Source organism: Ictidomys tridecemlineatus, chromosome 8 (genome assembly GCF_052094955.1).
Source record: "Ictidomys tridecemlineatus isolate mIctTri1 chromosome 8, mIctTri1.hap1, whole genome shotgun sequence".
Classification (NCBI taxonomy): Eukaryota; Metazoa; Chordata; class Mammalia; order Rodentia; family Sciuridae; genus Ictidomys; species Ictidomys tridecemlineatus.
The window spans coordinates 21,585,225-21,602,456 of NC_135484.1; the positions used below are offsets into that span (position 1 = coordinate 21,585,225).

The 17,232-nt window shown below is 37.3% G+C and overlaps 1 protein-coding gene across 1 annotated transcript in view; it reads right to left on the minus strand.

Annotated features, from left to right (window-relative positions):
- The window catches only part of Zc2hc1b (zinc finger C2HC-type containing 1B), a 45,854-nt gene extending 28,627 nt beyond the window's left edge, over positions 1-17,227 (minus strand). Inside the window, exons 1-4 of the mRNA XM_005334846.4 lie at positions 16,612-17,227; positions 8,351-8,412; positions 6,230-6,349; positions 5,469-5,607 (exon numbers count right to left, since the gene is read on the minus strand). Coding sequence (XP_005334903.1) covers positions 5,469-5,607; positions 6,230-6,349; positions 8,351-8,412; positions 16,612-16,651 — 361 coding nt within the window. The 5' untranslated portion in view covers positions 16,652-17,227. The remainder of the gene's footprint in view (positions 1-5,468; positions 5,608-6,229; positions 6,350-8,350; positions 8,413-16,611) is intronic.
- Positions 17,228-17,232: the final 5 nt, after the last annotated feature.

Here is a 17,232-nt window from a genome sequence, read left to right on the forward strand (position 1 = left end):
CAATTCATTGTGTATACCTCATATCTAAAAATCTTGTTAAATTCACTTTAATTTCCATAGCTTTATTGTAATACCCTAGTTTTCTTATTATTAAATTATTCAGTTATTCTAATTTGTTACGACAGAATACAATTAATTTCATATTACACATATAGAGCACAATTTTTCAAGTCACTGTACACAAAGTATTTTCACACCATTCATGTCTTCATATATGTACTTAGGGTAATTATGTCTCACTCATTCCACCATCATTCCTACCCCTTTGCCCCCTCCCTTTCCCTCCTCCTTCCTCTTTTCCCTATCTAAAGTTTCCACTCCTCCCAAGCTACCCTCCAATCGCCATTATGAGTCAGCATCTTCATATCAAAGAAAACATTCAACCTTTGGTTTTTGGGGACTGGCTTACTTCACTTAGCATTATTTTCTCCAACTCCATCCATTTACCTACAAATACCATGTTTTTATTCTCTTTTAATGCCGAGTAATGTTACATTCTATATACAAACCAAAGTTTCCCTATCCATCTACTGAAGGACATCTGGATTAGTTCCATAATTAAGCTATTGTGAATTGTGCTGGTATAAACATTGATATGGCGGTGCCCCTGAGTATGCTGTTTTTAAATCCTTTGGGTATAAACCAAGGAGTGGGATAACTGGATCAAATGGTGGTTCCATTCCAAGTTTTCCAAGGATTTTTCATACTGCTTTCCATATTGGCTGCACCCATTTGCAGTTCCACCAGCAATGTATGAGTGTGCCTTTCCCCCCACATTCTCGCCAACACTTACTGTTTTTGTATTATTGATAGCTGCTATTATGACTGGATTGAGATGAAATCTCAGTGTAGTTTTGATTGCATTTCTCTAATTGATAAAGATGTTGAACATTTTTTCGTATGTTTAATGATTGTATATCCTCTTTTGAGAAGTGTCTGTTCAGGTCCTTGGCCTATTTGATTTTTTTTTTTTTTTTGGTGTTAAGGTTTTTGAATGTTTTACATATCCTAGAGATGAGTAGTTTTCTACTTTTCTTTCTTTATAAACATGTTGTCCATGAATAAAGATAGTTTAATTTCTACCTCTCCAATTTTTCTTCTCTCTCTCTTATACACACACACACACACACACACACACACACACACACAATTTCTTGCCTTATTATACTGGGTACTACCTCTAGTAGTGTTGAATAGAAGTGGTCAGAATAGATATCTTTGCTTTCTTGCTGATCTCAGTTTGTTTTATTACCATTAAGTGTGATATAAGCTGTAGATTTCTTTAAAATGTCCTTTATGGATGAAGTTTCCTTCTATTTCTATTTCACTGATAGGCTTCTTATTTTGTTTTAAATATGTATAGGTGTTTCACTTTGTCAAAGGCTTTTTCTCTTTTGAGATGATCATGGCTTTTAAAAATATTTTGTTATTTGATGAATTACATTTGTTATATTCTTAATTTAGGTTTCAATTGGTTTTTTCCTTCTTTTTTACATTGCTGGAATTGAACACAAGCTAGGCAACTACTCTATGATTGAGCTAAATCCGAATCCCTTCTAACTTTTTAAGGAGAAAGTTTAAGATAATTGATTTAAATCTTTCGTTATTCCTAAAATTTAAAGCTATAAAATTCTCTCTAGTCACCACATAAGCTGAATCCCATGTTTCAATATATTTTAATTATTATTAAGTTTAAAAAATTAAAAAAAAATTTTGGACAGAATGCCCTTGTTTATTTTTATGTGGTGCTAAGGATGGAACCTAGTGCTTTATATATGCTAGGCAAGTGCTCTGCCACTGAACTACAACCTCAGCCCCTAAAAAGATTTTCTGATTTCTCCTGAGATTTCTTTTTAAATATGTGGGCTATTTAGAAAAGACTTGTTAGGTTCTAGATACTCAGAAATTTTCATGATTTTTTTCAATAATTTCTAATTTTATAGTGGTCAGAGAACATATTCTATACGATCTTCAATACTTTTAATGGTTTATTGAAAACCACTTTGTGGTTCTACAAGTTGGTCTATTGTGGGCGAATGGTCCATGTGGACTTGAAAGTGGTGTTAATCCCACTGTTGCTATTGCTGCTCAAATTTTCTAACTCTTAACTGACTTTTCTGCATATATTCTATTATTACTCAGAGAGTAATAATAAAGTCTCCAAATATAATTGTGAGTTTGTATGCTTCTCCTTCCAATTGTGTCAGTTTTTGTTTCACATTCATTAAAGCTGTTACTATATATATATATAAATATTTAGAATTGATAGATCTTCCTAAGGAGTACATCTTTTGAATCATTATCTCTGTAAACACTTGCCCTGAAGTTTATTTTGCTTGATATTAGCATAGCCACTTGTGCTTCTTATGAAAAACATATAAGAGTTGACTTTTGATCTATTATTCAGGTTGATGATCCTGGTCTTTTTTCTGGAGTTTGTAGGTCATTAATATGAAATTATTCACATGGCTAGGCTTCAATCTTTCATCCTGTTATTTGTCTTTTCCCCATCTGTTCTCTGTTATCCACCCCACCTGCCCCCGTCTTTTCCTGTCCTCTTTTGGATTGGTCTCCTCCATTTCATCTCTGTTTGATGTATTGCATTATTAGCTACACCTCAATATTTTTGGGTGGTTACTCAAGTAACTTCAAATCTATCTTAAAATAATACTATACTTATTCACATATAATGCAACACACTACAATATACACCCACTTTCCTCACTCAACCTTGTGCTATTTTTTTCACATATTTCATTCTAATTTTGTATATTATCCAAATGTGCTATTATTTATTCTTTAAATAGAAAATTACAACCTATAGCTAACATCATATTCAAATGGAAAACAAGACAAGGATGCCCACTTTTGCCACTTCTATTCAACATAATATTGAAAGTTCTTGCTGGAAGATTTAGGCACAAGAAAGAAATAAAAGGCATGAGAAATAGAGAGATGACACTTAAAGATGACACTCAAATATGTGGAGAATCTGAAGATTCTACAAAAATATTTATTAGAGATAATAAATATACCCAGCAAAGATGCAGGATACAAAGTCAGCGTATCAAAATAAGTTGCACTTTTATATGCTAGCAATGAACACTCTGAAAAGTTAACAATTTCATTTATAGTAAAATTAAAAATAATAAAATACATAGGAATAAATCTAACCAAGGAGGGCAAAAGACTTGTACACTAAAAACTACAAAATACTGCTGAAATAAATTTAAGAAAACATAAATAAATGAAAAGACATCCTGTGTCCAAGGATTGTAAGACAATATTACTAAAGTGACACTACTATTCAAAATGACCCATGGGTTCAATCAAATCTCTGTTAAAATCCACAAATAGTATTTTTTACAGCCATAGAAAAAAATTCTAAATTCTATATGGAATCTCAAAGAACTCAGAAATAAGCAGAACCACTTTGGTTATATTTTGAAGCACTCACTCAATTCCTAATTTCAAAACTGTCATGTTATGGCCAACAAAATAGGGTGGTACTGCCATAAAGACAGATTTATCAGACAATGGAACAGAACAGAAAGTCCAAATTAAACCCTCAAATATACTGTCAATTGAGTTTTAATAAGAGTGCCTGGATCATTTAATGGGGAAAACAGTCTTTAAATGGTGTTAAGATAACTGGTTATCTACTTGTCCAAGAATGGATTTGAAAACTTACCTTAAGGCACACACAAACATTAACTCAGACTGGATCAAAGACCTTTTAAACATAAGAGCTAAAACTATTTAAAAAAGAAAACACAGGGGACAAGAGTTGTAGCTTTAGATCTGGCTTTTTTTTTTTTTTTTTTTTTGGATATGACCCAAAAGCAGGTACATGAGAAGAAAAAAGTAAATTAACTAGAATTTGTCCAAATTCAAAAATTTAGTACTTTAAAGGCCACTATCAAGAAAATCAAGAGGCGGTACACAGAATGGTAGGAAATATTTGCAAATCATATATTTGATAAAGGATTAAAATTAACCCAACTGAGCCTCTGACCCTAACTTCCAATTGAAAAATATGGGATAAAGGAACAAGTTAAATATTAATATGACTAAACAAGCAGACAAATATAGAACATGAGGCATTCTAAAAGACAAACAGTCTGGTAGGGTAAGATTTAAAAAAACGGAAAAGAAAACAAAGGGCAGCATGTAACCCTTGACTGAATCCTGGATTGTGGCTTGGGCCGGGTCTGGGGCTGGGGTGAGAGAAGTTTGAAAGACATTCTTAAAATAACTGGGAAAACATGAGATTGTGTTTTAAGTGTGAGAATAGCATTGTGGTTATACAGGAAAATGTACTTATGTTAAAAAATGTATATTGAAATATCTAAGGATAAAGTGTGGATATTTGAAACTTAACTTTTAAATGGTCTGCCAGAGAGAGAAAGAGAAATGTTAACACTGTCAAATGTCAGCAGAAGGTATATGGGTGACCATGCTACTCTTCCTTCCTCTTTTCTAGATGTGAAAAATTTCAAAATAAAAAGGTTGGAATAACAAAGCTATGAGCCACTAAATCATTAAAAAAAAAAAAAAAGAGCTGTGGATATCTGAAACTCCATGGAACTCTTGTGGAACTGCTTAAACTCAGTTCTGCAAAGCTCCTTGTTCTTAGTCACGGTGCAAATGGTATCCCCTGGAGTCACATAATAGCACCAAAAAGGCACAGTGGTTATCTCATGTTGAGACAGAAAGAAACAGAATATGCAGAATTGGTTGGGGGAAAGGATAATATATACTATATACATTATACAAACATATACATTTACTTTTAATTTTACATAATTGATAAAAATTACTTTTTTTTAAGAGAGAGAGAGAAAGAATTTTTTTAATATTTTTCAGTTTTTGGTGGACACAAAATCTTTATTTATTTATTTATTTTTTAATGTGGTGCTGAGGGTCGAACCCAGCACCCTGAGCATGCCAGGCGAGCGTGCTGCCACTTGAGCCACATCCCCAGCCCAATAAAATTACTTCTCACTAGGCACTAAGCAACTCAGTGACATCCTGTCTCTAAATAAAATACAAAAAAGGGCTAGGGATGTGGCTCAGTGGTCAAGGGCTCCCGAGTTCAATCCCTGGTTCCAAAAAAAAAAAAAAAAAATTACTTTTATGTAATTGCTACTATCATTTTAGAGTATATAGGAGGTATGATGATTGGGCCAAAAGTTAAACAGAAGCTGGGTGTGGAAGTGCACACAATTACATAAAAGTAATTTTTTTCCCAGTGACTCAGGAGGCTGATGTAGGAGGATCGCAAGCTCAAAGATAGCTTCAGCAATTTAGCAAGGCTCTAGGGAATTTAGTGAGACCCTGTCTCAAAATAAATAATAAAGAGAGTTGGGAATATGGCTCAAGTGGTTGAGCTCCCTTGGGTTCAATTCCAGGTACAAAAAAAAAAAAGCCAAACTGAGTCTCAAAAGTGAACCAAAAAGTGTACACACCTGGATTGATGGATGGAGGGGGTGGAGGTGGGAGAGGCCGGCCTTCTTTAATGGCAAGTGTGCACTGCTTTGCTGATCGAATTGCATTAATGAAGTCTTCATGCTGCTGTCTCCAGTTAGATTTCCTTACAGGTTGATGCTGTAAGAAAACCAACCAATATTAGTGTAGGCTATATACCCCTCAATTACAATTTCTTAAACAGCTGGGATCTGGGATCTGAACTTATAGAACCAAGACTGTGAAATTCGGAGAAAAAGGAGAATTTATTTTTCAAAAGTTCTATTTAAAGAGATTTGGACAGTATGGTCATAAAGTCTGCAAGTCACAATAGTAAGGAAAAACAAAAATAAAAATCTGGGGCTGGGGAATGTAATTCAGTGGTAGAGTGCTTTCCTAGCATGCATGAAGCCCTGGGTTTCATCCCCAATGCTACAAAAAATAAATAATAACAATGATCAGAAAAACAAGCTATACAACTTTAAAGGAAGACAAATGGCAAGATTAAATGTGACTTTCTTAATTGCTAAATTTAAAATCACTGTAATGAAAGCATAAACAAGATTTTTTTTCCACATCTGGAAAGTGTCTGAAATATATTTGGAAATCTAAGTGACCAAGATTATAAAGAGAAGGATAAAGGCAAATTATACTTAAATGACATTACAATGCCTTATCAAGCAAAAATAAAACCATAGAACTGAGGAATGGGCTTCAGTGTACTTACTATAATAAAGAACAATGAAGAAGATATTGCTAGTACCTGGGAGTGAGTAGTCTTCCTCACTGTAAGAATGTCAGTGCCCTGTAATCTTTGCTTCAAGGAGTTGAAAGGTTTACGCTTTTTGTTGAAGAGTTTTCTACATATTGGTCCATGTCTTTCCTAGACAAGGAAGGGAAGGGATTGGAATTTTGAAAATGCACATTACAAAGTTTTTAATCCCTAGGTGTACTTACCCGCACTCTCCCCATAGTGACTGGCTTGCTCCTTCAGAACCTACATTTTCCTTAACTCTCAGACCACAGCAGATCAAATCTAGTTGGTTCTCTTCAACCATCTTACATGGAACTAGATAATGTGTTTGGTCAAAGACAATACAAGGCCCTTTACAGCTCCTTGGATCTTGATCATCTCCCAAAGGCCCAAGCCTTAAAGGCTTGGTCCTCAGACTGGTGCTACAGGGAAGTTATGGAACCTAGAGATTAACCCCTCCTAAAGCAGGAGATCTTGAGGTCATTTGGGGCATATCCTTAAAGTAGATTGTGGGACTCCAGTCCCTTCCTTCCTGCTTTCCTTTGCTTCCTAGCTATGAGGTGAGTGATCTTGCTCTAATACATGCTTCTATCATCACGATGTGCTAGCTGCCTTGCCACAAGTCCAAAGCAACAAGGCCAGTTGATCATGGTCTGGGTCCTCCAAAACAGAGAGTCAAAATAAACCTTCTCTCTCTACCAATGGATTATCTCACATATTTTGTTAGAGTAGTGGAAGGCTAAACACAATAGCTACACAGCTTCAACTTTGCTTTTATGTTTAACTTTAAAACTTGGGCACTATGCTGTTTGCTCCAACCAGTAATCCTACAGGTACTCAACATTTCTGGCACAAGGACTGGAGGACACTCACATAGAGCTCTGCCTATGTACACCTTCTTAAATCAGTTCTTGTGCCCCTATGGGGTCACATCAACTTCTTCACCCTCTTCCTTGGTGGATATGTACCACATAATAACTATCATTTACAAAGTTGCGTTGTCCAGACTCAACAAAATACAGACTATAAAAATCAATGCGTCTGGTTAAACTGAAGGAGAGAGATCAGATCACTTGATCAAATGTTGCTCCCTGTAGTCTGGAGATAAGCTTAGGGAGTAAAACCCAGAACTTCCAAAACACACTTGACATTTAGTGATCCCTCTCCGTATGAACCTCCTAGGTCTCACTACTCTCAGGAGGTACAGCTCCAAGCTGGCAAAGGTAAGGGCAGTGCCCTGGTGAATTAGAGGGCCAGAGCAGGTCCTGTGAGCTTCCCCTCTGGTTTCAAGGAGCTATAATGCAGGAAAACTAAAAGAACAGATATTTTATTTTTAAAATCCCTAAGTAAAACCCACCAGTTTATTGTATAGCCTCCAAATGTAGATTCTAGTCCAAATCCTTTATGTTCCATGAAAGTGTCCTTGATCTGAAATGTCTTGACCAATGATTGTCTTGTCATCTTAGATTTTTTTTTAAAAAAATAATCTTTCTTGGGAATCTTTACAATGTTGGGGTCTATCATCTGCTTGACCCCCTAACTTTGAAATAAGCTTTTATTCAACTTGATAGCCATCAAACCAGGGAACTTGATACACAGCTTGAATTTGGAGCAGGCCTTATATCCATATATTATTTTGTTCAAATGGTCTAAAAACCCTGAAATTGGAGGGCTCTGTATACGTGGCAAAGCAGAAAACAGGAAGGCTAAAGGACTTGTCAGAATAGTGACAAATTTGCGGCTAAAAGCCAAGTTTCCAGATGCCTGAAATTCAATGCTCATTCCTCTAGACTAGCTAATTTCCCTGGTGTTTTGGCCTTGAAATTTGAATTTTTGATGCTTAAAGAAAAGGCGGAAGAGCCAAAACCTCTCAAGGGATAACCAGCTGTGCCAAGACCCTTTCATCTGGCATGGTTTTAGGAAGACGGTGGTAAGTAGGGTCACTTTTCAACGTGGCGGCGGCAGCCTGCCTCAGTGTCCTCCAAGCCTGGCAGCCATAGGTGATGCTCTTCTCTTTCCTTGTCTCCCCTCCACATCTGTCTTTAATCTTGGCACCACCACCTCCTCACTGACTTGACAGTTCATTTAACTTTAACGAAACACATCTATACAAAATGTCTTCATGTTTACCAGAACATCTGCTGCAAAGCGTCTTCCACAGACTTCACAGGGAAATAACTCCTGATTGCCATCTGCATAAGATTCAAGAGCACATTATGTTAGTTTCATGGAATTGCCTGGCCGAGAAGAAGTGACTGACTAGAGGTGACCTCAATAGCCTGAGGCACTCTGTCTTTTCCCTCTCCACCTCTGCTTCCTCCTCTTAAAAGATCCTTTGTAAACTCACCTGTTTTTCTTTCCTCATATAAACTTCTCACTTTGCTAAACAAGTAAATTCCATCACCTTTAGTCAAACCAGAGTCTATTTATTTGGTGTTTCAGATATTCTTAAATAGCTATGCTTAAGACCTAAGTACAAAGTCAGTACCTTAGCATAAGGTTATAAATGATCCAACATTATCATCTTTGGGATTCTTTACTCGGCTGAAGGCCTAACTGCCTATGATAGCCCCAGTGCCTCAAAAAGCCCACAGTGAGGTGCTCAGTAAGTCCTGGTTGAAGGTGTAAGCCAAACAAGAACTGAATTTCTACCATAGGGCCACTCACTCATTCAATAAATCAAATATCTACTATATGCAGCTCTGTGGAAATCCTAAGAGAGAAACCATATATGAGGTTCAGCCTAGAAAAATAGAAAGATGGATGAGTGTGGTGGTACATGCCTATAATTCCAGAGATTCGGGAGGCTGAGGCAGAAGGATCGCAATTTCAAAGCCAGCCTCAGCAATTTAGCAAAGCCCTAAGCAACCCAGTGAGAGCCTGTCTCTAAATAAAAATAAAAAAGGGCTGGGGATGTGACTCAGTGATTAAGTGCCCTCGGTTCAATCCCCAGTACCACAAAAAAAAAAAAAAAAAAAAGGAAGACAATTTTTTTAAGTGGTTAGAAAAGTATCAAAAGAAAAACAAAATTCTGAAGGTTTAAAAATTTCTCATATATATAACTTCCTTTTGGTTTCTCTGCCGTATGTAAAGATTTTAAAAAGCAGTTTGAGGTCTGAGCATGGAGATTTGATATTAGAATCATCGTGTGGGCTTTACAAATAAGGGAACAACCAGGGACTGAACTGAAAGTGGAAGAGTCACATAACACAGGTGAGAAGAGAAGAAGGGAGTTTGATTTAAAAGCTGAAAGTGGATGCCTGCAATGGAAAGGGAACCATGTCAAAGATTCTATGCCCTGAGTAGCCTGGGGGTGGGGGTGGGGGTGGATTGTGGCAGAGAGAGAAGGGAGCTGAGGACCATGCTCAGCTCACAGGCAGAGGGCCTGAGAAGACGTGGGGCTGCGGATGGAAACAGGGAGCTTGAAGGAAGGCCATCTTAGGGAGGAAAATGACCTCAGTCTTGGAAGCACAGAGTTGAAATCGAGTCATGCAGCCAGCAGGAGGGAAACGGGGAGGTCAGGGTCAGACACACAGATGCAGGCTTTGAGGAATGAAGTCAAGGCAGAGACTGCCAGGGAAGGAGTCATGGAGAGAGAAGTGCACAGAAGATCCTTGGGGGAAACTCACATTGAAGGGCCAAGAAAAGGAGGACGACAAGCCAGGAGAAGCAGGAGAGAGCAGGGTCATGGAAACCAGGGGGAGACAATTTGCAAAAGGAAGGTCTGGTTAACAGGAAGCAGATGGTAGCCTGCTGCAGACGTTGTTGATTTAAACAGTTTTTTTCTCACGTCTGTTAATTGGTATCGTATTTTCAACTCGGGTCATCTACCTCAGCACACACGAAGATCTCTCTTCCCCTTTCTTCTTTGGGCCTCCGGACTCTAAAACTGGGTCTTAAATTTTACTTTCATCAAAGTTACCCCAACCCTCCACATGCTTACTTGTAAATAAAAATGTAAAATGTTGCTTTTTCTAAAACACTTGCAAAGGATAACTCTTTTTATGAATATGACTAACATTTATATGTTCTCCTTTTCCCAAAACCCTTCTCTATTTATTTGTCCTTCATAGCACCCCTGAAAGACATCGTTGGTACTATTTTAACAGAGAAGAAAATGGAGACTCAAGGTTGGGTGATGTTTCTAAAACCTCAGGTAACCTTGAGACCGGAACCTGAGTCTCCATCTACAAGTATTCAGACTATAAATTCAATCAGCACTATAACTATAAATCTACTATGTCAGCATGTAACCTTCAAAGCAACTAGAAATTCCTAGAGAATCAATGACCTTGGGTTTAAATCAGTGAGTTTTAATTAATTCAAACAGTATAAAATAATGACAGATATGCCAGGTGCAGGGGCACACACCTATATAGTCCCAGCTTTTTGGGAGGCTGAGACACGAGGATCACAAATTTGAGTCCAGCCTCAGCAATTTAGCAAGACACTGTCTTAAAAAAAATACATAAATAAAAAGAACTGAGGTTATAGTTCAGTGGTAAAAGCCCCTGGGTGCAATCCCCAGTACAAAGCAGAAAAGTCACAATAAGATTCAATTCAAAACTTGGATACAGACAGACTACTACATGCCCAAGTTTGAAGCTTGTCTATTTCCTCGCCATCGAAACTGAGCGTGGGGATCAAAGAGTTGCATAGATTATGGCACCATACATTGAATCACATGAAAATCATTACAACCTTAAAAGAACCCTTTGCAATAACCAAAATTCCCTCAGTAGGTGAATGGTTAAACTGTGGTATATCCATACCCTAAAATATTACACAGCAATAAAAAGGAATAGTATTGATACTTGCAATAACCTAGCTGGACCTAAATCTTGAGGAAAAAAAGTCAATTTCTAAAAGTCATATACTGCATTATTCTATTTGAATGTCAGTCTCAACATATAAAATTAAACAGATGAGAAACATTAGATTGTCGAGGGATAGGAACTGTTGTGACAGGGGTAGAATGAGGGAGATCTTCACATGATGGAATCGATCTTTATCTTCTTCGGTGGTAGTGGTTATGCATATTTAAATGGTATAGAACTGCTGGGCACGGTAGCTCACATCTGTAATCCCAGTGACTTGGTAGGCTGAGCCAAGAGGTTTGCAAGAACTTGCCTTAAAATAAAAAGGCTGAGGATGTAGCTTAGTGGTACAGTCGCTCTGGGTTCAATCCCCAGTATTAACACACACACACACACACACACACACAAAGTTTAGAACTAGAAACACACATTGTACCAATGTCAATTGCCTGCTTTTGATGTGGTACTGTAGTTAAGATATAACTTGGGGAAAATGGGGTAAAGGACGTATGAGATCACTGCATGCTATTTTGCAACTTTTTGTGAAGCTGTAATCATGTCAAAAAAACATTCAAAATTACTATCCAGGGGTCAGCAAACTAAGCCTGTGGGTCAAATCCGGGACTATGTTTTGTAAATAAAGTTTTATGGGAGCAGTCATGCTCATTTGTTTAGTATCTATTGTTGCTTTTACACTACACAGCAGAGTTGTGCAGTTGTAGCAGAGACCACATGACCTGTATGAGCAAATAATCATATTATTTGGCTCTTTAGAGGAACAGACTAACAATTGAAAAATAAAAATATAACAATTAAAAATGCTCTGTGAGAGAATAACATGGAAAATGTTGATAAATTTTATGCATTCATATACTTACAAGGAAAGTTTGAAAAGACATATGCACACACAGAAACTACCTCTGGGAGTAAGAATAAATGTGATTATTCTTTAGTGTCCTGCATTTTCAAGTTTTTTTTTATACAAAGAGTATGCATTACTTTTTTAAAAAAATCAGAGTTAATGAGTAACTTTCAAAAAAATGTATTAGAACACCTTTGATAGAAAATGTCTATAACAGTACCAACATTCCTTTCTTCCCTTCCCTTCATACTGGGGATTGAACCCAGTAACATTTTTACAACTGAGCTACATTCCCAGCTCTTTATTAAATTCTAAATTTTCAGATAGGGCCTTGCTAAGTTGCTGGTGCTGGCTTCCAACTTGTGACCCTCCTGCCTCAGCCTCCCAAGTTGCTGGGATTGCAGGCATCCACCACCACACACCTGGGATCAACAGCTATTTCTATCTTTTCCCCCTCTACTTGGATTCATACTTAGTCAACTATTATGGTGGCTATTCTTTTTAAACATTTGTTTATGATACTTGAAAATTTTTTAAATGAGGAAATAGTTATTTTGCTTACCAAATCAAAAATAAAACCAAGCTTCATAAATATCTGAGCTCAAAAGCTTTATAAGAGATTCTGATTAGATACTCCCTTTCTGAGCTGGAAGTTAAAAATGCTTTTAGAGATAGATGGCATGGGAGAGAAGGAAGACAATGTCTTCATTCACATGTCAACAAAGAATTCTTAGGTTCTCTGCAGTCCAGAACATGCAAATATTTAGCAATATCAATATCTTCCATGGCCCTATGGCAAGGGGCTACCACAATGCCTCAATTTATCAACTAAATCTAGGGAACATAAGTCATGAAATAAGAAAAGGAACTAAAAACCATTCAGTTTGGATGCCCCATTTAATTTTACTCTCTCTGCCAAGCTCCAATGAAACTGCAGTCAGGGGGACAAAGTGGCATGGAAAAAGAACCCAGAGGACAGAGAGGAAAGTTAACAACAGAAAACTGGGATCTAGAAAGCTGTTAGACATGGTAAGTGACATGGAAGACTTAGAACTATTTCAAAATCTGTTTCCCAGGGGAGAACTGAGAACCACATCACACCACAGAACCCAAGTCATAGGAACCCTGGGGCACCATGAAGCTCTGTAACTGGTGCAGGTGAATGAGGATGAAGAGTGTCAAAGTATGAAGAACCAAGAGGAAATCTGAACCACCATCCCTCACATCCCGCGGGGAACCTCTGGATGACTGCTCGTTTCTCTAGCTGCCTCTTCTCTGGAAAGAAGGTCTGTACACTGACCAATGCAAGGGACAGCTGAAGGTGTGGGCACTACAGAAAAAACAGGCAGCTAGGTAGGTACAGATACTTATTCACATATATGACCTTCTCATTGTGGTAATTAGGTCCTATAAAGTCACCGAATCCCTGAATTAGCAAATACGGTACCGCTGCTCGGAAATGCAGGGTTAGGTTTCTGTGGATCTCAGGTCAAACAAAAAAATATTTGACAATGGATCAATACAAAACCTTACTTAATGTGTGTTCCTGTTTAGAGACATCTACTTAATATATATTGCTGACCCAATAGCATTGAATTCATGCCAACTAGCATTCATGCCTGAATGAAACTTACCTAACACACGTGCCTTTAAGGCACATCACAGCCTGGTGCTTAGGAACACTAGATGGCACTTCAGCACTAAGCTTGGCAGCCATTTTAAACAATGAAATCATCATCATCAAAAAAAAAAAAAAAAAAAGGTACCAAGAATGGAAACAGAAAAAAAAAGGAGAGTTAAGTTGACCCTGAAAAGAGCACTTGTTTACAATATGAGACCTTAAACCTGAGGGCACACCTTGTTTGATCTCATTTGGGAGTGTTTGTTGGGTTCCTTTTTTACGACTATGTATATCTCCAAAAAAGACTGTAAAAGTGCCTTGAGTAGTTTTGGGTGTTAGAAGGAAATTTTAGCCAGTGGTAGATTTGCAAATAGAGAATCCATGAATGAGGACTGACTGTAGGTGCATGTATCTAGGTGTACATGTATGTGTCCACATGTAAATTATAGTGGCTAACCTCACAAAAAGTTACACTGAAAGCAGAGAATACTACATGCCTCTTCTTCCTCTCCTAGGCTTCCAGAACTTGCCTGCCAGACCCTTACCTTCCAGGCAGAATTGAATTAAAACTTCCCTGGTAATCTAATCATCCAACTAGGAAATAACTTAAAATACTGACCTTAGGTGAGCCCTACAACCCATTCTACAACAAAGCTCAGTCTATTCAATGCTACTTGGCCATCAGTGCCAAGACATGTCTTTACGTTCTTAGGGTGGTATATCCAAAGAAATCTGACCAACGTTCTGTTCTCTGTTTGGCTCATTTGACCATGACCCAATGAAGTTTCTGCTCTTTCCTTTACATCTTTATGTCAAGGTGTGCTAAGGATGTTTATCTCATCCCACAAGATTGTATGTTAATCTTGAGATGGGAATAGATCCTGGTTAGCTCAGAAGCAGAAGATATAACCCCCTAAGCACAGTTCTTCAGATCCAGACTGTTTACAGACAACTAAAATGTTAACCAACTTGAGTTCCTGGTTCAGAAGATACAGTTTGGGCTACAGGTGATGGGTAGAATAAAAATATTAGCAAGCTTGTTGTAATTACTGTGACTTTATTCTCCAGAATAAAATCAAATCTTTAAGTATGGAGTATAATCAGCCTAAATCACAATATGCTTCAAAATTGAGATTAGTCACGTTCTCCTAAAGTGGTACTTCCTAGGACTCATCACCTCACTCAATAACAAGAACACATGGGACTCCTATGAACTCTAGAAACTGAAGTCAGTCCCAGAGACTGTTTGGTTTATCCTTTCAAGGATGCCTTCACAGCAAATGCTGACTTCATTGAGCTGGATTTATGCTTCTTTTTCAGCTGTTCCAAAATAAAGAAGATTCTGCATTCAGATATACCATAAAGATGATTTCGGGAAAAAAATATGCATAGTAGCCTAGATCATTGATGTATGACTGAAAGTTTCCTGAGGGGAAAGAATAAAATGAAATTGAGAATAGGTCTACAGATGTACAGGCCTATTAGTTCTACTCTTAACTTGAAAAGTGGGCACATTTTGCAAGTTTCACAACTAAAACATAAGGCCATTAGAATTTTTACCTTCTGCCCTTTATCTTTCTTCTATCTTTTAATTAGGACAAACTTGAGAAAGCAAACCAGTATCAAGACACATGAGGAAACAAAAGTATAGACAATATTAACAGTAAGGTCACAAGGCAGTCAGAGTTCTATTGTTTACCTGAGTTGATGTGATGACATCACAATGATATTGTGGGATACAGTGTGTCACAGATGACAAATGGACAGTTTACAGCAGTTAGAATATTCAGAATTAAATATAATAGTAGCACTGAAATATCTGAAGTGGCTTTGAACCAATCGTGGACCAGCTTAAACCAAATAAAATATACAGGCAAATTCTTCTCGACTTTGTTCCTTCTCTGGGATCTTAGGTCTTCCTCCTTGTTAACCCCAGGAAGTCCAAGCACTAGAGTTACTTCTAAGTATTTTCTGAAATGCCTTTCCCATGTGCTCATTCACTCATATCCTACTTAGAGATTCTACAAATGACAGGGACTATCTTAAACACTGGGATAAGGCAAAAACTTTCTGCCTTCCTCTACTGAGAGGAGACCAAAAAAAAAGAGTTTCAGATGTCACAAATGTCATGGAAAACCTAAAGCAGGGGAGGATAAAGAATGCCAAGAAAGCGGGTATGTTATTTTTAAACACATGCTCAGGAAAAAGCTTATGGAGAAGGGGGCAACTAAGCACAAACTTAAAGAACCTTCAAGGGATCAGTAAGTACCAAGGTCCCCATTACTAAGTGGTACTTAGCCCAGTGCCAGCACTGCCAGTTAACTTTGCTGCACACACCCTGCCTCCTCTGATCTGTGGTTCTTGAAGGCAAAATCCTTTATCTCTGAGAACTGCCATTATTAACAAGGAGCAAATGATGTTTGTTCCGTTTCCAGACACTGTTTACAGACGGCTAAAATGTTGGCCAATTTGAGTGCCTGATGTGAAAGACAGTTTGGGGCTAGGGGTGGTGTGTGAAATAAAACAAAATATTAGCAAATTTGTTTTAATTTCTGTGACTTTATTCTCCAAAATAAAATCAAACCTTTAAGTAGGGAATATAATCAGCCTAAATTATGATATGCTTCAAAATTGAGGTTGGTCACATTCTCCTAACAGCAAAATACATCATATGCTGATTTAAAACTTGAAAGTAGCACCAGAATCAAGTAATATCAAATGTCTACAACACTCTTGCTGGTTTTGAGAAACTTCAGTTGAGAGAATTACCAAAATTATCAATCCTTTCAGGATTTACATCCCCTATATTCATATAAGCCATCAACTGACTCTTTGCTTCTACAGGTTGGCATTTAGATACTGGTAGCCAACTTCTATGACAAGCTGTGTAGCCACACTTTTAATTAATTTATTTATTTACTTTTAAAAAATCAATGTTGATAGAATACCTATGCTGTTGGTTTTCATATAACTCTTTAAAACAAATTCATTTGGCAGAACAAAGTGACACCTATCAGCTTTGGAAAAACCATACTCAAATTAATTCCAGATGAAGACCCTTCTAATAAGTCAGATATCAAATTCAGCTCACCTGCCAAAAATGGCTCTGTCCCAGCCATGCTGTTCCTCATTCAGATGAATAGTGTCCACAGATTTTCAGAGTCCAGTCCATATAACACCACATTAGGCAGGGACACATGAACAAGGGCCACTTGTCAGTTGCAAGAAGTCACAGTTTACCAAATAATTAACAATTGTGATGGTGTCACTGCTTAAACTTTGGAACAGTTGATGTTACACAAAATAACTCACTGAAAGGAGGGAAAGTTTTCAATCTGTATTTTAATTAAGAATAAGTGGGTCTGAACATAAATATGGTTGAAAAGATTAAACTTTCTAGTTTAAACTGAAGTGAATAAATATCTGATTTTCAGCTAGGGATTCTTTAAAGCCAAAGAGGTTTTCTTGATTACTTCTTCAGTTTCTCTGTTTCCTGACTTCACTGTTCCTAAATCCCATAAGATAGTCATGCAGTCACATAACAGGAAATCTAAATGCTAACAACTTTAATATTAAGTTTCCCATCCTTCTGAAATGTTCTTTTTGTATACAGCAAGGGAAAACAGCTTCCTACTAGAGGAATGTTCTCATGAAAACTATTCTCACCACTGAGCAGAATAAACTCAGCATTTCAAAATTGAGTTTAACCAGG